The sequence below is a fragment of the Anolis sagrei genome, chromosome X (assembly GCF_037176765.1).
Source record: "Anolis sagrei isolate rAnoSag1 chromosome X, rAnoSag1.mat, whole genome shotgun sequence".
NCBI lineage: Eukaryota > Metazoa > Chordata > Lepidosauria > Squamata > Dactyloidae > Anolis > Anolis sagrei.
Window position 1 is genome coordinate 97,053,500 of NC_090034.1, and position 22,997 is coordinate 97,076,496.

At 45.3% G+C, this 22,997-nt stretch overlaps 1 protein-coding gene across 1 annotated transcript in view; it reads right to left on the bottom strand.

Annotated features, from left to right (window-relative positions):
- Positions 1-6,533: 6,533 nt before the first annotated feature.
- LOC132780119 (numb-like protein) overlaps positions 6,534-22,997 on the bottom strand; it is a 55,160-nt gene continuing 38,696 nt past the window's right edge. The window contains exons 6-9 of the mRNA XM_067460873.1: positions 21,542-21,740; positions 17,676-17,957; positions 13,796-13,969; positions 6,534-12,139 (exon numbers count right to left, since the gene is read on the bottom strand). Of these exons, the coding sequence (XP_067316974.1) occupies positions 11,529-12,139; positions 13,796-13,969; positions 17,676-17,957; positions 21,542-21,740 (1,266 nt within the window). The 3' untranslated portion in view covers positions 6,534-11,528. The remainder of the gene's footprint in view (positions 12,140-13,795; positions 13,970-17,675; positions 17,958-21,541; positions 21,741-22,997) is intronic.

Genomic DNA, 22,997 nt, shown 5'->3' on the forward strand with positions numbered 1-22,997 from the left:
CTCACTTCTTCACCAGAGTGAAGGTCGCTTCCTCTATATCCCAAATTAGGAGAAAGAAGCTGGAGTGCTTAGCACTCTGTACATGCTCAGAGCACCCCTTCGTACTCTATTCTGGGCCCAGGTGAGCCTCTGAGTGCTTCAACACTGTAGAATGGATGCAGTTTGACACCACTTGAACTCAATGCTGTGCAAACCAAGGTGTTCTCTGCTGATGCCTCATCAAACAATACCTCCCATTATTCCATTATCAAGCTGTGTTAATTTCTATAGTGCAGATCAGTGTTTCTCAACCTTCCTAATGCTGAGACCTCTTAATACAGTTCCTCATGTTGTGGTTACCCCCAACCATAACATTATTTTCCTTGCTACTTCATAACTGTCATTTTGCTCAGTTCTTGTGGGTTTTTTCGGGCTATATGGCCATGTTCTAGAGGCATTTCTCCTGACGTTTCGCCTGCATCTATGGCAAGCTTCCTCAGAGGTGAGGTCTGCTGGAGCTGGGAAAAAAGGGGTTTATATATCTGTGGAATGACCCGGGTGAGACAAAAGGCTTTTGTAAGTTGGGCTAGGTGTGAATCTTTTCAACTGACCACCTTGATTAGCATACAATGGGCTGACTGTGCCTGGAGCAAACTCTTCTTGAAAGGTGATTAGATGTCCCTGCCTGTTTTTCTCTCTGCTGTTTTTGCTGTTGCAATTTTAGAATTTTTTAATACTGGTAGCCAGATTTTGTTCATTTTCATGGTTTCTTCCTTTCTGTTGAAATTGTCCACATGTTTGTAGATTTCAATGGCTTCTCTGTGTAGTCTGTCATTTTGCTACTGTTATGAATCGTAATGCAAATACCTTATATGCAGGATGTATTTTCACTCACTGGACTGAATTTGGCACAAATGCCCGATACATCTGAATTTGAATACTGGTGGGGTAGGGGGACTGATTTTGTCATTTGGGAGTTGTAGCTGCTGTGATTTGTAGTTCACCTACAATCAAAGAGCATTCTGAACTCCAGCAACGATGGAATTGAACCAAACTTGGAACACAGAACTCCCATGACCAAAAAGAAAATACTGGAAGGGTTTGGTGGGTATTGACCTTGAGTTTGAGAGTTGTAGTTCACCTAGATCCAGAAAGCACTGTGGATTCAAACAATGATGGATCTGGACCAAATTTGGCACAAAGACTCAATACGCTCAAATGTGAACACTGGTGGAGTTTGGGGGAAATAGACATTGACATTTGGGAGTTGTATTTGCTGGGATTTATAGTTCACCTACAATCAAAGAGCATTCTGAACCGCACCAATGATAGAATTGGGCCAAACCTTCCACACAGAACCCCCATGACCAAAAGAAAATACTGTGTTTTCTGATGGTCTCTGGCGACCCCCCTGGCACCCTCTCGTGACCCCCTCAGGGGTCCCAACCCCCAAGTTGAGAAACACTGGTGTAGATGCACCTACACTCACTCAAAATGGGTGCTGATGGTTCAAACAATCTTACTAAAGGCCACAGCAACACATGGCAGGGCACAGCTAGTTATTATTATTATTCAACTCAACAAATTAAAAAAAAATTGGTGTCTTGGTTTTTAGGCCTCTTTCTGGGGTTCTTTGGGGCACTGATTCAGATAACTCAATTAGATAGACCGCATCGGCTTTTGTTTCTTCCTTATAGTTAGCATGGTTTTCTATGGGTGAGCAGATGGTGACTGGTAGATGCCGTATGTTCTGCATCTCAGAAACTCGAGCTGATAGGGGGAAACCAGTGGCATTTTTGGAATCAGCAGGTCAAATATACATCGAAACAGGGCTAACATTTGAGGCATCGAAATACATGTTATTATTAGAGGGAAGAATGCTTTAAAACATTGTAAATAGGGCTTCTTGTTTCATCCCCTCCCCAATCCAGACCAGCAAGATCACTCTCTCCACTCCAGAACAAAGCAATATATGTGTACAGTTTCTGCTTGATGCAGGAACATGTGAATGGCTGCTTGCCAACTCTGGTTATATATGTTTCCTAATTATGCAGTTATTTTCCATGCTTTTCCTTCCATCCTTCCTTCCTTCCTTCCTTTCTTTTTTCCTTCCTTCCTTCCTTTTTTCTTTCTTTCCTTCTTTCCTTCCTTCCTTCTCCTTCAGTCAATGAATTCTCCCTCTCCTTCAATTCCTGGCAGCCAGAGATAGAGTCTCCTCGCCCCCGCAATCTCTCTATCCTCAGCCCCTTTCTCCCTGTCTACTTCTTCTTTCGAGGAGAGAAAATAAGCACTGGGCTTTGCAGGGGAATCAGGCTGGCAGGATTTCCCCTGCGTTGGCAAGGGAAGGGATTGCATTGCCTCCCTCCACATCAGTGTTTTCCACACTGTGATCTTCCAGCTGTTTGGGACTTCAGTTCCCAGAATCCCTGGCCATTGACCAAAGCAAATGAGGCTTCTGAAAACTGAAGTCTGAAATATCCAAAGGTCTGGACTTTGGAGTTTGGGAATCTATATAAATAAAAATGTGATGTTCGTTTGTGGGATTAACATAACTCAAAAACCACTGGACGAATTGACACCAATTTTGGACACAATACACCCATCAGGCCAATGTATGCCCTTCACTTAAAAAAATTGATTTTGTCATTTGGGAGTTGTAGTTGCTGGGATTTATACTTCACTTACAATCAAAGAGCATTCCGAACCCCACCAATGATGAAATTAACCAAACATGGCACACAGTTCTCCCATGACCAACAGAAAATACTGTAAGGGTTTGGTGGGCACTGTCCTTTGGTTTTGGAGTTGTAGTTTACCTACCTCCAGAGTGCACTGTGGACTCAAACAATGATGGATCTGGACCAAAACCAAACTTTACACAAATACTCAATATGCCCAAATGTTAACACTGATGGAGTTTGGGGAAAATAGAATCTTGACATTTGGGAGTTATAGTTGCTGGGATTTGTAGTTCACCTGCAATTACAGAGCATTCTGAACCCCACCAACGATAGAATTGGGCCAAACCTCCCACACAGAACCCCCATGACCACCAGAGTGGGCCACAGCAACGCGTGGCAGGGGACGGCTAGTCTATATAAATAAAAATGTAATGTTCGTTTGTAGGATTAACACAACTCAAAAACCACTGGACGAATTGACACCAAATTTGGACAGGATATACCTATCTGGCCAACGAGTGACCATCACTCATAAACACAGAGAAACACAGTGGAAGGGGCTTAAAAAGCCAAAAAAATAAAAAAGACACTACAACGCATGCGCAAAATGATTCCCCTGGCAAACAAAACACACAACAACATATCCACACTCCCTTCCGGACTACAGCTCCCAGCATCCCCTAGACCAGGGCTTTTAGGAGAGGAGGGTGATCCAAATGCACTGCTTCCAAGCTGCAATCTTTCTTCACCTTTGATCTCTTTGAGATCATCCCAATCCCTGCTTATTTCCAATTTCCTATTCCTGTACTGCAACTCCCAGCAATCCTCCAGATAGATATATTAGATGGAGATAGGTAGGTAGATTGATCAGGAAGATTGCTGGGAGTTGCAGTCCAAGAATAGGTAGAGAAGGAAGAAAGGGGAGAAAGAGGGAAGGGAAAGAAAAGTGGGGCAGGAAGGGAAGAGGAAGAGAAGGAAGGGAGGGAGGGAGGGAGGAAGGAAGGAAGGAAGGAAGGAAGGAAGGAAGGAAGGAAGGAAGGAGAGAAACAAAGGGGGAGAGAAAGATGGAGGGAAGGTTGGCCACAGCAATGCATGGAAGGTACAGCTAGTCAATGATAATTTGGTTTCCAGCTCCTATCTGCCAACAATATAGGGGTGCATTGACACCATAGAATTAATGCAGTTTGACATGTTCACTGTTATGTAATAATTTGCCCTATCGTTATATTATAAGGTCTTTAGTCCTTTTTTGCCAACGAGTGCTGGTGCCTCACCAAACTACACATCTTAAGGTTCCATAGCAATGAACCGTTGCAATTAAAGTGGTGTGAAACTGCATTACTTCTACAGTGTAGATGAATCCCAAGAATGATGGCAGAGCCAATGGAATGAGCGACATAATACACTGTATTTATATTCCGCTTTATCTCTCCGGAGGGAACCAGAGCGGATTGCAATACATGTATGAGGCAAACATTCAATGCATTTTACACACAGGCATACAACACTGACAAAGGTAAAGGGCTTCTCCTTTTTCCATCTCTGGCATCTGGAGATGATGCTCAACTCCGGCCGTGGAGAGGTGCTCCTGTTCCATTTTTCCATGCCAAGGAGCCTGTTGTCTATAGACATCTCTGACTGTGTTGCCAGCATGTGGCATATCCTTTCCCATTGGAGGAAAGGGAGAAGGTGAACTAAATCCATGCTCAGGGAGTTTGGAAGCATAATATCAACTCTTGCTAGAGAATAGCCCTTGAGCATGATTTCCTTCCTCATCCCCAGCCACATTTCCCATATACCAGATGTGCTGTTTCAGGTTATTTGGCAGTGAGCACTGTAACCATGCTCAGAAATGCCCTTTCCACTGCCTCCCAAAGATTGCTGGCAAAATGTTAACTCTCCAGATCATTGCACCACTATAAAGCCAATCCTCACCTTAACGTCGGCAAGGGTTATTGGAGGGATGGAGCCCAGACACATCTGAAAGGCCACAAGAGATTTTACAGCAAAGATTAGGTCCTCCTGGTTAGGGCTTTTGCTTCCTCACATTCCAAAGGAAACAAGATGGCAAAGCCAACGGAGGAAAGAGCTGCAGTGCCACCCTGTGGGAGGCCTTTGGGCAGCCATGCCTGCTTGCTTAGCTGCCAGACAGACAGAAACCTTCAGAAAGTGGGCACACGAGGGCCTGTAGTAGGCTATCACATCCAGAAGAATCTCTAGTGCAGTGGTTCTCAACCTTCCTAATGCCACGACCTCATGTTGTAATGACCCCCAACCATAAAATTATTTTTGTTGCTACTTCGTAACTATAATTTTGCTACTGTTATGAATCGTAATGTAAATCTCTGATATGCAGGGTGTATTTTCATTCACTGGACCAAATTTGACATAAATACCCAATATGCCCAAATTGGGTTGGGGCAGGGATTGATTTTGTCATTTGAGAGTTGTAGTTGCGGGGATTTATGATTAACCTACAATCAAAGAGCATTCTGGACTCCACCAATGATGGAATTAATCCAAACTTGTCACACAGAACTCCCATGAACAGAAAAGAGTGGAAGAGTTTGGCAAGCATTGACCTTGAGTTTTGAAGCTGTAGTTCACCTACATCCAGAGAGCACTGTGGACTCAAACAACGATGGATCTGGACCAAACTTGGCATGAATACTCAATATGCCCAAATGTGAACACTGGTGGAGTTTGGGAAAAATAGACTTGACATTTGGGAGTTGTAGTTGCTGGGATTTATAGTTTACCTACAATCAAAGAGCACTCTGAACTCCACCAATGATAGAATGGAACTAAACTTGACATACAAAACTCCCATGACCAACAGAAAATACTGGAAAGGTTTGGTGGGCATTGATCTTGAGTCTCGGAGTTGTAGTTCACCTACATTCAGAGAGCACTGTGGACTCAAACAGTGATAGATCTTGACCAAACTTGGCACTTTGGGCATATCAATTCTTGATATGCCCGAATGTGAACATTGGTGAGGTTTGTGGAAAATAGACCTTGACATTTGGGAGTTGTAGTTGATAGGATTTATAGTTAGCCTACATTTAAAGAGCATTCTGAACCCCACCAATGATAGAATTGGACCAAACTTCCCACACAGAACTCCCATGCCTTGAAGGGACTCGCTGGCACAAGTCTTCCTCCAGCCTTGCACACTCTCCCTCATACTCATACATGCGCATTACACTGCCATGCACCAAACACACCTGCTCTCCCCTCCCAGCTTGGAGTCTCAGAAACAGCCCTCCACTTGGCTGAGAGGTTGGCTGAGAGGTCGGTTAATCACAGCAGAGGAGGGCTTTTGGTGGGAGGACTTGCATCTGTTTCCAAAAAGGAAGAGAAGGACAGGCAGAGAGATCTTCCTCCTTCTTTGCTAAAGGGGTTCCTAAGACCATCAGAAATATATGTTTTCTGATGGTCTTTGGCAACCCCTCTGAAACCCCCTCGCAACCCCCCCAGGGGTTCCGACCCCCAGATTTAGAAATGCTGCTCTAGTGTAACAAACCAGGTGAGAAATCAATCTCAATTTATTTCAAGGCAGAAATACATCTTTGATATGTGTGTGTTTAGATGACAAGGTGAGAGAAACTGTGGTTGGTACTTAAATGCATAACAAGACATCTCCAGGAGCTTTTCCTAGTTTTCTGATTTGTCCCCAGAAAACTCTGTACTTGGAACAATCCTGAATTGGAAACCCTGAACAGTAGCCTTGTTCAACTGTTACTGAACAGTGAATCAATACCATTACATTTTAAAACAGGACGGCTGAAATAACAGAGAGATTTTGGTAAAAGCCGCAGTTCCTTTCCTCAGCCCAGTCTCCACTCAGTAACAACATCCATGGCTTCAGAATGGGTTATTATATTACTGGCTTTATTTGTTATTTATTATATAATACAAATATGTGGGATTCTTTGATACAAAACATTTGGAAATAAGATATAAAATACCTCCCCCTCACACCTTTCCTATTTTCAGATCCAGGCAGTGTGGGTGGGTGAGGGTGAGTACATCCATGCTGCAATTATTGCCATCCAATATCACTTTCAGGGTCAGGGCTCCATCCGAGAGAATCCTGGGATTTGTAATTTGGTGAATTCTTTGCTAGATGGCTCTCGTGCTGCAGTTGCTCCTCTGGTTTTTTCCCCCGAACTTTAGGCCCCCAAATCTTTATGAGCATTGTTGTTGTGTGCCTTCAAGTCATTTTCTTAGTAGGATGTGTTCAGAGGACTTTACCATAGACTAAAACATGCCCAAGGTCTAGTAAGGATCTAAACCCTGGACTTTCACTAGCAGCACACCAGTCCTTTCACACTCACCTCTCGCTCATCTACTGCCTTGTGGAAGGGAGAGTAGCCAAACTCATGTTAGGATGAAAGCTGGGCACAGTGAGCTCCAAAAAGCAGGCCCTCTCCTATAGTGACAATGTAGTGCAGTGGTTCTCAACCCCAGATGTTTTGGCCTTCAACTCCAAGAAATCCTAACAGCTAGTAAATAGCTGGGATTTCTGGGAGCTGTAGGCCAAGACACTTGGGGACCCATGGGTTGAGAACCATTGATCTAGTGGGAAATATGGTTGCATGAAGCCATACACTTCTCTACTGAGAAAAAGCTCACCTTCTTCCTCTGTTCAGAGAAGCCAGGCTTCCATTGCTTCTCTCTGCCAAGAAAAGAGCTCATCCCCTTTCTCAACCTGAGAAGCATGTTCAGAGAACTGAAGCTAGGCTTCCATTGCTTCTCTCTGCTGAGAAAAGAGCTCATCTCCTTCCTCCACCAAAAGAAGTGTAGAGAAGACTTCCATCGTTTCTCTTCATTGAGAAAAGAGTTAATCTCCTTCCTCAGTTCAGAGAAATGAAGCCAGGCTTCCACTGATTCTCTCTGCTGAGAAAAGAGCTCATCTCCTTCATCTGTGAAGAGAAGCGCAGCTAGGTTTCCATTGCTTTTCTTCATCAAGAAGAGAGTTCTTCTTCCTCAGCTCAGAGAAGTGAAGCCAGACTTCCATTGCTTCTCTCTGCTGAGAAAAGAGCTCATCTCCTTCCTCCACCAAAAGAAGTGTAGACAAGACTTCCATCGTTTCTCTTCATTGAGAAGAGAGTTCGTCTCCTTCCTCTGCTCAGAGAAGTGAAGCCCGGGCTTCCATTGCTTCTCTCTGTTGAGAAAAGAGCTCATCTCCTTCTTCTGCCAAGAGAAGCTCAGCTAGTTTCCATTGCTTTTCTTCATCAAGAACAGAGTTCATCTCCTTCCTCTGCTGAGAGAAATGCAGTCAGATATCCATCGCTTCTCTTTGGCGAGAAAAGAGCTCACCTCCTTTGTCTGCTGAAAGACACTTCTGTCTGCTGAGAGAAGTGCAATTGGTCTCCTGTTGCTTCTCTCAACAGAGGAAGGAGCTCCACACAGATGGACTTCCTACCAAATTTGACACCAAGGGAGGGGGACTGCTTTTGGAAACTCAGAGCAGGCAACTTGGCTCCCTGCTCCCCTTGCCTTCATCCACCAAGAGTCTTTATATATAACTGAATCTGTGTGTAATACACTTGTATAATATGCCACTCTATTGTAGCATGTTGACTCTTCTCAGGAACTGTAGCTCAGTGGAATGCCACCCCAGAACAGCCTAGTACAAAATTATCAGCCATCTCTACTAAACTACAGATCCCAGGATTCCATAGGATGAAGCCAAAGCAAGCTAATGTTATCAAACAGTTATAACAGTGTAGTGTAAATACACCCAGAGACTGTTCGCCTCGCCTCTTTGTCCTCCACGTCAAAAGGTGTTTGACTAGAGGGAGGAGGACAACACCAATGTCAACTTGGTTGGGCATTCCCTTTGACGCTCATGGGGCGTTTGCACATTCAAAATGCGGCCCCTCTACCAGCCACAGTATAGGAACAGTGCCAGATTTTTGGAACTGAGCCTGCAGTCCAACAGCTCCATCGAGAGGAAGCTGGTTTGCCCCTCTCCCCATCCACCCACCCACCCCAAAACCACAGTTGCCCCATGCAATTATTCTTGTCCCCTCTTTCCACCCCTCAAGCAATATACACACTCTTGGTACAGTACTGCCTTTTCCTAGAGCTCTCATTTGGACTACCTTTGGAAACTGGGCACAACAAAATGCTGAGATTTTCAATTTCTCATGTTAGATGTTGAGCCACAGGTTTGTTTACTGATAAAACAGTACTTCACTTCATAGGTAGGACATGATCTGTCCCTTCCAGGAATATTAAAATGTAGGTTGGGCATATAAGAGAGGCATTGGCCACTTCCATAAGTCTTCCCCAATAATTTTAGCCAAAACCTACACATTTCTTTCCAGCGGTCACCATCAAAAGCACAATGTTATGGCGACATCCATAACATTAGGAAAAACTTTTGGATTATTTTCTCATCCCACTTCCAGAGAAGCCAAGGAACGAATTGCTTTGGCTTTAACCACTTCCCAAGACCATCAGAGGGAAAAGCCCTTTCACCCAAACCCACTGGAGGATGTGGGTGAAACGTCAAGAGAGAATGCTTCTGGAACATGACCATGCAGCTCGGAAAACTCACATCAACCCAGTGATTGAAGCTGCAAGGCCATTCAATGCTAATCAAGCTAGCCAACTGCAACATTCACACTTGCCTCAAATAGACAAGAGTTCTTTCTCCCACCCTGGACATTATTCCACAGATACAAGGGTTGAATGAAAAGTAATGCCGCCACCTTCGTAACTCCTCAACAGATGGCAGTACTGATATGCGGCAAGTATTGGCTTGTTCAGTAGACTCTCCTCTACAGTTCCATTTTGGCAGGAAGCTTTGGTATTGAATGGTTATGTTGTTAAAATGCAAAGTATGGAACCCTGCGCAGAAGGTCAGTCAATGAGACTTAAGCAATGTGCAGTCACTGAATTCTTGACAGCAGATGGTGTCACCCCAAAGGAGATCCATCAGAGAATGCAAACTATTTATGGTGATTGTATTGATGTGAGTACTGTGCACGTTGTTGGGTGAGTAAGTTTAAAGATGTTGAGGTGGGAACATCTGACTTGCATGACAAACAAAGAGTTGGACGTCCTGTGACAACAACCACCGGGTTTCACAAGCAAAAGGTTGACAGATTGATTCAGGACGATCGTTGTATCACACAGAGAGAAATTTCAAGCATAATCGGCATTTCACAAGAACGTGTGGGTCACATTATTGTTTTGCTTGGCTATCGGAAGACCTGTGCACGATGGGTACCCAGGATGAGAGAATTGTCAGACGCTGGCTGTGGAAACAGAACGTCGACTTCTTCCATGACGTCTTCAAAAAACTTGTTCATTGTTGGCAGAAATATATCCAATTGTCTGGTGGTTATGTGGAAAAGTGAATAGTGGTAGTTAAAGAGCACATTCTAAGGATTGTTTCTGACTTGCGTGACAAACAAAGAGTTGGACGTCCTGTGACAGCAACCACCGAGGTTCACAAGAAAAAGGTTGACTGATTGGTTCAGGACGATCGTCGTATCACTCAGAGAGAAATTTCAAGCAAGTTAAAGAGCACATTCTAAGGATTATTTCTATGTTTGATTTATTAAAATATTCCCATGCAAACCCAAGTAACGAAGGTGGAGGCATTGCTTTTCATTCAACCCTTGTATATAAACCTGACTTGCGTAGTTTCCAACAGACCTCACAACCTCTGAGGACGCCTGCCACAAATGTGGACGAAATGTCAGGAGAGAATGCTTCTGGAACATGACCATACAGGTCGGAGAACTCACTTCAACCCAGTGATTCTGGCCATGAAAGCCTTCGGCAACACAAAGGGAGTGAAAACTTGAATTTCACCGCCATGCATTTCTCCTAGTGAGACCCCACAGCTAGGCTGCTATGTTGGTTGTTAGACCCAAGAGGGAAGATTTAGTATCATGTGGATTCTTTGAGGGAAAACATCTTGGTTTGTTTTATTTGGCCATGGGGAGGTGGTAGTCCTGTGCACGTATTGCTAAGTCACAGGGGTTTCGCACATTCAAAATGCTGCCATGGGAACAGCATCAGATTTTTGGACTTACGGCAACCCCATATATTTCATAGGCAAGGAAAATCAGAGTTGGTTTTGCACGTTCAGTCAATATGCCCCCCCTTCCAAGTGCTAACCAGGCCTGACCCTGCTTAGCTTCCAAGGACAGACCTGATCTAGTGTCTTCGGGGCATTTACGAGCATCCTAATCAAGTGCAATCTGGTTTGCAGATTGGCAAAAAAGAGGGAAAGAAAAAGAAAATATTTTGGTTGCTTAGAGAAAACTTGGGAGGGACAAAGAAACACAAAGAAGGGAGCAGACAGATTTGGTACCAGGCCAGCTGGCACTTCCATGCAGGATGTCTTGAAGGTTGTGGGGATGAGAGAAACTCACAATGCTGCAACGCCGTGAGTGTGCACACTCCCAGTGAAGTGAGAGAAATGTTTCCCTCCGTTTAAAGGGGAAATTCTGTTCTGCAAGCTTTCCAAGGAGACAATCCTTGTAATAAGAGCCCATAAACTAACTCTTCCCTCCTGCACCTTTTTCCCCATCCCACCTTACTCACCTCCTCTTAACCACCCCAAACCTCTGCGTACTTAGCCAAGGTAGCCTCCCTCCGTCCAAAAACTCCACGAATTCTGTTTCGATGGAGGGGAAGTAATGACAAAGTTGACAATTGGACTGTCCAAACAAAGTGAGGAAGGGGGCCACAGTATGGTGTACGTCTGTGCTTGGCTCTGATGAGCCACGGAGCCGACTCTATGAGGGAAGACATCATATAGGGTGAGATATGGGGTGGGTATCTAAATTTGTCCAGTCCCTAGAGAGAGAGAGAGAGAGAGAGAGAGGGACACTTCGGTCACAGTTCTATTTCAAAGGTTTTCTGCCGGTCGCCGGAGAAAGGGTTTGGGACGGCGGAAGGGGCCTTGTTGGACTCCAAAGCTGCCCACTGCTCTTCAAAGGGGTCGGGAGGGTCGCGGCGTGGGGCAGGGGGTGCCCCCTGGGTCTGCTCGGGGGGCCAGGCGCTGCCGTTGGCTTTGGGCCGCATGGTGGGGCCCAGCAGGTTCTGAGGGAAAGGGCTAGCCTTGGCCCCCAGGTTTGCGGCCGGCGCCTGCGTGGCCGAGCAGAAGGCGTTGGCCACCATCTGGGAGGGAGTGATGCCCACCACGGGCACGCTGGGCACGGCGGCATATGGCACTGCCGGCGGGTAAGCGGCGCCCATGGGCACATAAGCCGGTGGCATGTGAGGAGGGATAAACATCCCCACCGCCGGGGCGGCGGCAGTGGCAGCATCGTAGCTTAAGGGGAAGGTTGGCATTGCCACCGCCACTGCCACCTGCTGTTGGGCTTTGGCAGCCTTGGCAACTTCCTCCAGCCAACGTTCGGCTTCCGACGGCGTCCGCTTGTGCCCGGGTTGGAATGGAGGCGTTACGGAAACTCCGGCGGAATTGGCGGTCCACGTGGAGGGGGCTGGAGAGAACGAGATACGGCAGAAAGGGGGTTAGATACCCATATTTACTCAAGTTAAATGCACCATCAAATCTAATGCGCACCTCAATTTTCAAACCAATGAAACAAAAAAAGTATTTGCTGGTGAATGTAATGTGCAGCAGCAAAAAGTGCACTTTTTGTAATATGCCCATAGCATGCTGCCTGCTTAGAATTCCTTCTTTAAAAACAATAATGTTGGAACACCAAAGCTTCCAGTAATGGAAAGGAAAACCTTGGTTTACATCTCTGCTGCAAAATGAATTCACTTTAATTGCTTTGATTAAATGTTATGGAGCCTTGGGGTAGGGTTTGTGGTTTTACAAGGCTCTGAGCCTTCTCTGCCAAAGAGTGCAGGTGCCTCACCAAACTACAAATCCTAGAATTGCATAGCATTGAACCATGGCAATTACCATATATATTCAAGTATAAGCCAAGTTTTTCAGCCCTTTTCTTAGGCTGGCTGAAAAAGTTTTTTTTTTACTCTGTTATTATTATTATTTTAAACCCAACAAGATTATTATTATTATTATTATTATTATTATTACATTTATTATTTTACTCTATTTATTATTATTATTACATTTATTATTTCACTCTATTTATTATTATTATTACATTTACATTATTTTACTCTAGTATTATTTTGAAATGTATTATTTTACTCTATTATTATTACATTTACATTATTTTTTCTTTATTATTCTCCATTTTTATTACATTATTATATATAATAATAATAAATAGAATAAAATAATAAATGTACATTTACAGGATTTTTCTCTAATATTATTATTTCTCTATTATTACTACATCATTATAAATGTAGTAATGGAGTAAAATAATAAATGTACATTTACACCAATTTTCTCTATTATTATTTGTTATTATTGCATTATTATAAATGTAATAATAGAATAAAATAATAAATGTAAATATTATTTTACTCTATTTATTATTATTACATTTATTATTTTACTCGATATATAATTATTGTTACATTTATTATTTTACTCTATTATTATTACATTTATTGTTTTACTCTATAATTACTGTTATTATTTTTATTATTTTCCTCTCTTTATTGTGATTGGTAGGATATGTAAGCACGCTTACATTGAAGGAGGTTAGAATAATGGTTTCATCAGAGTTGGACAGTCTTATCTTAAATTACAATTTTATGTAAATATTCAAAAACATTGACCCTATGGATGCCTCAATTAGTGTAATTTTATTGGTATCTATTTTTATTTTGAAATTTACCCGTAGCGGCTGCATTTCCCACCCTCGTCTTATACTCGAGTCAATACGTTTTCCCAGTTTTTAGTGGTGAAATTAGGTGACTCGGCTTATATTCAGGTCGGCTTATACTCGAGTATATACAGTAAATTAGAGATGACTTCCCTCAAAGAGGATCTGCAGATGCTCCTCAAGCAGCTTCCCTTTTGGCTTTGGCTCAGCACTAAGATTACCCTATGATGCGAATCTAATGCGCACCCAAATTTTGGCAAGATAATTTAGCCAAAAGGTGAGTGTTAAGATTCAAGTAAATAAAACACAGTAGGTCTCTCTAAGGTAGGACATAACCTGAACTCCCCCCCCTCCCCCGCACCCCAAAGATGCCATGGATAAGCATACCTGTGCCTCCCCCTTCCGTGGGCACTGTGGCAGTGGGGTGGGCAAGGGGGCCACCGAGAGGTCCAGCGCTGCTGGGGGGCTCGCCAGCCGGCTGAGTGAGTGAGGCATCGATCTGGCTGCAGAGGGCAGTGATGCCATCAGAATCTCCATTGGGTGTGGATTCGAGTTCTATTACTGACAGAAGGATCAAAAGAAAGAAAGAATTCACAAAGAAGCCTTTAAAGAACATGTATCAAGGTCGATGGGCCGTATCTTGGGTATGATCCTGGATTCATCGCTGAGCTTGGATCCCCAAGTTTCGGCGGTGACCAGGGGAGCATTTGCACAGTTAAAGCTTGTGCGGCAGCTGCGCCCATACCTTGGGAAGTCTGACTTGGCCATGGTAGTCCATGCTCTGGTTACATCCGGTATAGACTACTGCAGGTGTCCTCAAACTATGGCCCATGGGCCACATGCGGCCCGCTGAGGGCATTTTTTCCAGCCCGCCGAGGGGATTGGGCCTCATGCGAAGCCCCTTGCCGCTTCCATTGCTTGCAGGTGAGGAGATTGGCCCCGGCAAGTGGTGAGGGGCTTTGCGCAAGGACAAGCCATGCGGTGCAGCTTACCTGGCTAGTGCAGGGGTCCTCAAACTACGGCCCGCAGGCCACATGCGGCCCACTGAGGGCATTTTTTCCAGCCCGCCGAGGGGATTGGGCCTCATGCGAAGCCCCTTGCCGCTTCCATTGCTTGCAGGCGAGGGGATTGGCCCCACCAAGTGGTGAGGGGCTTTGCACGAGGACAAACCGTGCGGTGCAGCTTACCTGGCTTGCGCTGCCCCTCATACGAGCCAGGAAAGGGAGGCTGCACTGAGCGGAGCCCCTCGCCAGGCCCAATCCTCTCGCTGGCAAGCAATGGAAGCAGCGACGGGCTCCACACGGTGCAGCCTCCCTTTCCTGGCTCACACGAAGGGCAGTGCAAGCCAGGTAAGCTGCACCATGAGGCTTGGCCTCATGTGAAGCCCCTTGCCGCTTCCATTGCTTGCAGGCGAGGGGATTGGCCCCGACAAGTGGTGAGGGGCTTTGTGTGAGGACAAGCCGCACAGTGCAGCTTACCTGGCTTGCGCTGCCCCTCGTGCGAGCCAGGAAAGGGAGCCTGCACTGAGCGGAGCCCCTCGCCAGGCCCAATTCCCTTGCTGGCAAGCAATGGAAGCGGTGACGGGCTCCGCACAATGCAGCCTCCCTTTCCTGGCTCACACGAAGGGCAGTGCAAGCCAGGTAAGCTGCACCATGCGGCTTGGCCTCATGTGAAGCCCCTCGCCGCTTCCATTGCTTGCAGGCGAGGGGATTGGGCCTGGCGTGCAGTGCAGCTTACCTGGCTTGTGCTGCCTCTCGTGCAAGCCAGGCAAAGGAGGCTGCACCGCGCGGCTTGGCATCACACAAAGTCCCTTGCTGCTTGCCATGCCCAATCCCCTTGCCTGGCTCGTGCCCTTCACATGAGCCAGGCGAGGAGGTTGGACCACGCCGCCTGGCATCTCATGAAGCCCCTCACCACTTCCACTGCTTGCCAGGCCACACGGTGCAGCGTTCGCTAGTTGCCAACCCGGGTGTAAGCCTTCCCTCTGGATCCAGGCCTGGACCCCTCCAGGATGATCTTCAATGGCAGGTAAGCTATACATCCCAGCATCTCCCAAATGCCAAGGTCTATTTCCCCCAAGCTTCTCCAGTATTTATTGTTGGTCATGGGAGTTCTGTATACCAAGTTTGGTTCAATTTCATTGTTGGAGTTCAGAATTCTCTTGGTTGGCAGGGGAACTATTCATCCCAGCAACTCCCAAATGCCAAAGTCTATTTTCCTCAAGCCTCTCCAGTATTTTCTGTTGGTTATGGGAGTTCAGCTGATAGGCTGATCAGTAAACATATTCATGGGTTCCCTGCTGTTATATTAAGACTGTTGCCCATGCTGTGACATGCTTGAAGTCAAAATTTCATTTATTTATAATGAGAAATAAATATTTCACAGTGTATAATTACATATTGTTTTTGTGATTAATCACTATGCCTTATGTTCAGATTGTAACAATGAAAATACATCCTGCATATCAGGTATTTACATTACGATTCATAACAGTAGCAAAATAAGATATGTGCAGTGTGCATAGGAATTTGATAGTCCGGCCTTCCAACAATCTGAGGGACAGTAAACTGACCCCCTGTTTAAAAAGTTTGAGGACCCCTGGACTACTGCAACATGATCTACATGGGGTTGCCTTTGAAGACTGCCTGGAAGCTTCAAATGGTCCAACGGATGGCAGCCAGGTTGTTAACAGGAGCGGTGCTCAGGGAGCATACAACTCCTCTTTTGCGCCAGCTCCACTGGCTGCCAGTCTGCTACCGGGCACAATTCAAAGTGCTGGCTTTAGCTTATAAAGCCCTAAACGGTTCTGGCCCAACTTACATGTCCGAACGCATCTCCCCTTATGAACCATTCGGACTTTAAGATTGTCTGGGGAGGCCCTGCTCTCGATCCCGCCTTCATCACAAGTACGTTTGGCAGGGACGAGAGACAGGGCCTTCTCAGTGGTGGCCCCTCGGCTATGGAACACCCTCCCTAAGGATATCAGATCGGCTCCCTCTCTGTTATCATTTCAAAAGAGAGTCAAGACTTGGCTCTTTGAGCAGGCATTTCCAAATACACTGTAATAGACATAGGAAAATGGAATGGTTGAATAATGTGATTGGACAATGTTCATGTTTTTATAGATTTTGTTATGGTTTTATTATCAGATTGTTTTTATTGTATTGAAATTGTATTTTATGGTCTTGGTACCAATTGTGAACCGCCCTGAGTCACCTGCGGGCTATTTACAGGATTTGTATACTGCTTTTCTCACCCCGAGGGGGACTCAAAGCGGTTTACACATAAGTAATGGCAAAAATTCAATGCCAGTACAAACAATTACAATTATACACTACAATTAGACATAAATTAAATTAAAAAATACATCCATGAGAAATAAAACAATCATTAAAACAATAAAATAGCTTATCTGTGTTGTCTGACATGGTTGTTAGAGTGGTCCAAGATTTCCATGTTCTGAAATAATATGTAAAGACCTCCCAACACAGGATTCCCTCATGTAGGAAGCAGCCAGGCTTTAATACTGCAAGGCTATTCAATGCTAATCAAGTTGGCCAATTACAACATTCACACTTGCCTCAAGCAGACGAGAGTTCTTTCTCCCACCCTGGACATTCCACAGATATATAAACTTCACTTGCCTAGTTTCCAACAGACCTGAGCATGCCTGCCTTAAATGTTTCATGTTTGATTTAATTGTATTTTTAAATTGTTTTCATTTTATGTTCTGTTTTTAGGCATCTTGTGCCATTTGTAAGCCACCCCGAGTCCCTTCAGGGAGATGGTGTTTGGGTACAAGAATAAAGTTCTTGTTGTTATTGTTATTATTATTTGATATACAACAAGATTGGTACAGAGCAAATAGGATCATGTGTCGGGCACTTCCCAAGTGTCTATGACTATGTTGAGGAATAATGCATGCAGATCCAAATAGGGTGGCCTTTTGCAACTGATAGATGATAATTTTGTCAGAGCTGATTGTATTTAAGTGTAGGCCAAGGTCTTTAGGCACTGCACCCACTGGGACCACCTTTACTGGTTTGTGCCAGAGTCTTTGCAGCCTGGTCTTGAAATCCTCGTAATGTGTAAGCATTATTACTATTATTATTATTATTATTATTATTATTATTATTATTATTATTATTCCTGCATGTCAGAAGAAGGTTGTACTAGGTGGCCCATGCAGTCCCTTCCATCTCTATCTCTATGAAATGCTGTGCATGTTTCGGGCAGAAGGAAGATCCTATTTCCTGATGATACTTGCCTGCATCTCCAGCTTGCCCCTTGCGCTGCAAAGTGGAGGGCAGTTCGTTCAGCCGCAAAGAGAGCTGCCTCTTGAAGGGGGAGTTCTTCTGGCTCAAGGTGGGGAAGCCCCGGAAAGAGCCTTGCCGCACCAGCTGCTCCAAGGGGGCATGGCGGCGAGGGATGGCGTGGGCACTCCCGACTTCGGCCTTCTCTTCCGGAGACGTGGCCCCTTGAGGCGGAGAGGCACTGGCCGGCTGGGCAGGGGCCGGCGGAGGAGCGGCGGGTACTGCCACTGCTTCAGCTATTGAGAAAAAACACAACGTTATCAGTGGGGGTAACTTTGGGAATGCCAACTTGGATCCCCCTTATCCACACACCACACACACCATGCATGGGCAACCCTCCATGGGTCCCTCAGTTTTCTCCTTTGTTGATTAGTTTTATTTCCTGTGTCCAGTTCTGGGCATCCCAATTCAAGAAGGATATAGTCCAGCTGGAACCTGTCCAGAGAAGGGCAACCAAAAGGATCAAAGTTTTGGAAACCAAACCCTATGAGGAGCGGCATAAGGAGCTGGGTATGGTTTGTCAGAAACATTAAAAATTAACTAGGCATTTTTAATTACAAAAATGTGAATCAAGCACTGAAAGGGTTAAATGGGTGCAATGACTCAGAAAAAGCTGCAGTTCTATATAAGTAGGTGTGCCTGTAGCTTAGTAACCCTCAGTTTGTAGGCCTCACTATGAGAAGGCCTCAGTGTTAGTTCACCTCAGTGTGGGAGAGGCGTCAGTCTGAGAGAGCTCTCAGTCTGAGAAGGCCTCAGTGGGAGAAAGGCCTCAGTGGAGTTAGGCCTCAGTGTGAGTAGGACTAGTGTGTGAGAAGCTTTGGTGAGAGAAGTCCCGGGTTGAAGGCCATTGTGAATCAAGCACTGCAAGGGTTAAATGAATACAATGACTCAACAAAACCTGCAGTTTAATATAAGCAGGTGTGCCTGTAGCTTAGTAGCCCTCAGTCTGAGAGGTCTCTGTGAGAGAAGGGCCTCAGCATGTTATAGGCCTCAGTATGAGTAGGCCTCAGTGTTAATTTGCCTCAGTGTGGGAGAGGCGTCAGTCTGAGAAAGGCCTCAGTGGAGTTAGGCCTCAGGGTTAGTAGGCCTCAGTGTGAGTAGGCCTAATGTGTGAGAAGCTTTGCTGAGAGAAACCCCAGGTTGAAGGCCATTTTGTATAAAGGCTGCTGTGTGTAAAATGTTTTCTGTTGGAGCCTGCGCAGGCACAGATACTCCATATGTGTGCATTCACAGAGTCCACCCTAAAAATTAACTAAGTAGGTATTTTTAATTACAAAAATGTGAGTCAAGAACTGCAAGGGTTAATTGGATACAATGACTCAGCAAAAGCTACAGTTCAATATAAGCAGGTGTGCCTGTAGCGTAGTAGCTCTCAGTCTGTGAGAGGTCTCTGTGAGAGAAGGGCCTCAGTGTGTTAGTAGGCCTCAGTATGAGTAGGCCTCAGTATTAATTTGCCTCAGTGTGGGAGAGCCGTCAGTCTGAGAGAGCCCTCAGTGTGAGAAGGCCTCAGTGGAGTTAGGCCTCAGTATTAGTAGGCCTCAGTGTGAGTAGGCCTGGTGTGTGAGAAGCTTTGCTGAGAGAGACCCCAGGTTGAACGCCATTGTGTGGGAAGGCTGCTGTGTGTAAAAAGTTTTCTGTTGGAGCCTGCGCAGGCACAGATACTCCATATGTGTGCATTTACAAAGTCCACCCTAAAAATTAACTATGTAGGTATTTTTAATTACAAAAATGTGAGTCAAGCACTGCAAGGGTTAAATGGATACTATGACTCAAGGTGGGGAAACCCCGGAAAGAGTCCTGTAGCTTACTAGCCTTCAGTCTGTGAGAGGTCTCTGTTGGAGAAGGGCCTCAGTGTGTTAGTAGGCCTCAGTATGAGTAGGCCTCAGTGTTAATTTGTCTCAGTGGGAGAAAAGCCTCAGTCTGAGAGAGCCCTCAGTGTGAGAAGGCCTTAGTGTGAGAAGGCCTCAGTGGAGTTAGGCCTCAGTGTGAGTAGGCCTCAGTATGGAGCCTGCGCAGGCACAGATACTCCATATGTGTGCATTCACAGAGTCCACCCTAAAAATTAACTACGTAGGTATTTTTAATTACAAAAATGTGAGTCAAGTACTGCAAGGGTTAAATGGATACTGTGACTCAGCAAAAGCTGCAGTTCAATATAAGGAGGTGTGCCTGTAGCTTAGTAGCCCTCAGTCTGTGAGAGGTCTCTGTGGGAGAAGGGCCTCGGTGTGTTAGTAAGCCTCAGTATGAGTAGGCCTCAGTGGGAGAAAGGCCTCAGTCAGAGAGAGCCCTCAGTGTGTGAAGGCCTCAGTGTTAGTAGATTGCAGTATGAGTAGACCTGGAGTGTAAGAAGCTTTGGTGAGAGAAGCCCCAGGTTTAAGGCCATTGTATGTGAAGGCTGCTGTGTGTAAAAAGCAACTGTGTGAAACTCCTGTGTAACTTTGGTGTGAGAAGAGACTCTGTGATAGTGAAGCTGTTTATCTGCATGAGAAAGAAGAACAGCATGGAAGCAAAGAAAGAAGTATAAAGAACTTTGTTTGCGCTACGGAAACCTTGTTCTTGTAAATAGTACAACCATAGTATTTTGCTATAAAGAATAACTTCCTATGGAAGAGATAACATTGGTCTGTGTGTTTTTTTGTTATTTTTATCACTTAGGGCTACTGGTGCTGGGTCACATTGCTGCTAATAAGTTACTCTGCTGTACATTTATGGGGAGGGTCTTTTGTTAATAAACCCACTTACCCAACATGTTTTGCCTAGAGAAATCATCCGTAAATGGTTTAATTGTATATATTAAAACCATAAAGGAGAATTGAGGGATGGGAATCAGATGGCCTCTCAGACACCTTCTACACTGTCATATAATCCAGATTATCAAATCAGATAATCCACTTTATCTGCTTTGAACTGGATTATATGAGTCTACACAGCCATATAATCCAGTTCAAAGCAAATACTCTGGATTTTATATGGCAGTGTAGAACGAGCCTTAGATGTCCCAGTAGCTAGCATAGCCCACAATGAAGATTACTGGAATCAGTAGTAAAGGTAAAGGTTTCCCAGAGTCGTATCTGACTCTGGGGGGTTATTATTGCATTTATTATTTTACTCTAGTATTGTTATTATAACATTTCAATTATTTTACTCCATCATTATTATTACTATTTTATTACATTTATTATTTTATTCTATTTATTATTATTACATTTATTATTTCACTATATTATTATTATTATTAAGGTAAAGGTAAAGGTTTTCCCCTGACATTAAGTCCACCCATGTATGATTCTGAGGAGTGGTGCTCATCTCCATTTCTAAGTTGAAGAGCTGGTGTTGTCCATAGACACCTCCAAGGTCATGTGGCTGGCATGATTGCATGGAGCACCGTTACTTTCATACCGGATCGGTACCTATTGATCTACTCACATTTGCATGATTTCAAACTGCTAGTTTGGCAGAAGCTGGGGCTAACAGCGGGAGCTCACCTCGCTCCCCAGATTTGAACCACCGACCTTTTGTTCAGCAAGTTCAGCAGCTCAGTGGTTTAACCCGCTGTGCTACCGGGGGCTTCTGGGAGCGGTAGACCAACACAATCTGGAAGGTCATGCGATTTCCAGTACTGTTGTTATATACATTGAGAGAAAGGGAGAAAAAACATTCACAGAACTTTGTCATGAGCAATGCAATTTGTGAAATATTTTGCTCGGCTCCAAAGAAATGGAAACTTCAGGATAGCGATCCAAATCCAATTAGGGTTTGGTTTGCATGTGGACATTCACACTGGTCATATCCAAGTCACCAAGTGTGGTAGAGCTCCTACCTTTCTTCCTCTCCTGTGGAGGACGGGCCCCCGAGGGCCGTGTGGCAGCGGGGCCCGTCAGGCGGAAGGACCCTTCTCGGGCGAAGCTGGTGCGAGTGGCATCGAAAGAGGCCGTTACACCGCACTCCTTCTCCCGCTTCTGCTTGCGCTCCAGACAAGCAGCAAAGGCGCAACCTACAGCATGGCTCAAGCGCTCCCCCTGGGTTGTGTGCAAAGAGAGGAAAAAGAGAAGACAGGAGTAAGCTAATGACAGTTCTACACAGAGGTGCAGCTGGCATTGGGATACCAGACACATTACTTTCGAACCGCCAATCGGGAACTTCAGCCAAGACAAGATGACTGATGTAGCCATGTTTAGGTGACCTGCTTGTTCTACTTACTCAGGGCTACACCTATTGAGGGTCTTACTTAGGCGATCCCTCATTGTTCGAGTAGGATAGTATTTCAAGATTGGTGTACTGGTGGTGGATCCGTAAGTGACTGTGGAGCTCTATTCTTGATCTGCATCTTCTCCCGCAGTGAGGGCATTGGTTTCCAAGTGGAAGGCGGTCTCGATTGGGGTTGGCTTCACGTGCCTTCCTCTTGGCATGTTCCTCTCTTTCGCCCTCCATTCAAGCCCCTTCAAATTCTACAGGACTGCTGGTCACAGCTGACTTCCAGCTGGAGCGCTTAAGGGCCAGGGCTTCCCAGTTCTCACTGTCTATACCAGAGTTTTTAAGGTTGGCTTCGACCCCATCTTTAAAACACTTTCCTGCCCACCAATATTCCGTTTTCCGTTCTTGAGTTCGGAGTAGAGCAACTGCTTTGGGAGATGGTGGTCGGGCATCCGGACAATGTGGCCGGTCCAGCGGAGTTAATGGCAGAGGACCATTGCTTCAGTGCTGGTGGTCTTTGCTTCTTCCAGCACGCTGACATTTGTCTGCTTGTCTTCCCAAGAGATTTGCAGGATTCTTTGGAGGCAGCGCTGATGGAATCATTCCAGGAGTTGCATGTGATGTCTGTAGACAGTCCGAAGTACAGCAACTGCTTTGGGAGACGGTAGTAGGGCATCCGGACAACGTGGCCAGTCCAGCGGAGTTGATAGCAGAGGTCCATCACTTCAGTGCTGGTGATCTTTGCTTCTTCCAGCACGCTGACATTTGTTCGCCTGTCTTCCCAAGAGATTTGCAGGATTTTTTGGAGGCAAGACTGATGGAATCATTCCAGGAGTTGCATGTGACATCTGTAGACAGTCCACGTTTCACAGGCGTAAAACAGGGTTGGGAGGACAATAGTTTTATAAACAAGCACCTTGGTCTCCCTACAGATATCCCGGTCCTCAAACACTCTGTGCTTCATTTGGGAAAATGCTGCACTCGCAGAGCTCAGGCGGTGTTTTATTTCAGTGTCAATGTTGACTTCTGTGGATAGGTGGCTGCCAAGGTAGCAGAAATGGTCAGCATTTTCTAATGTTACA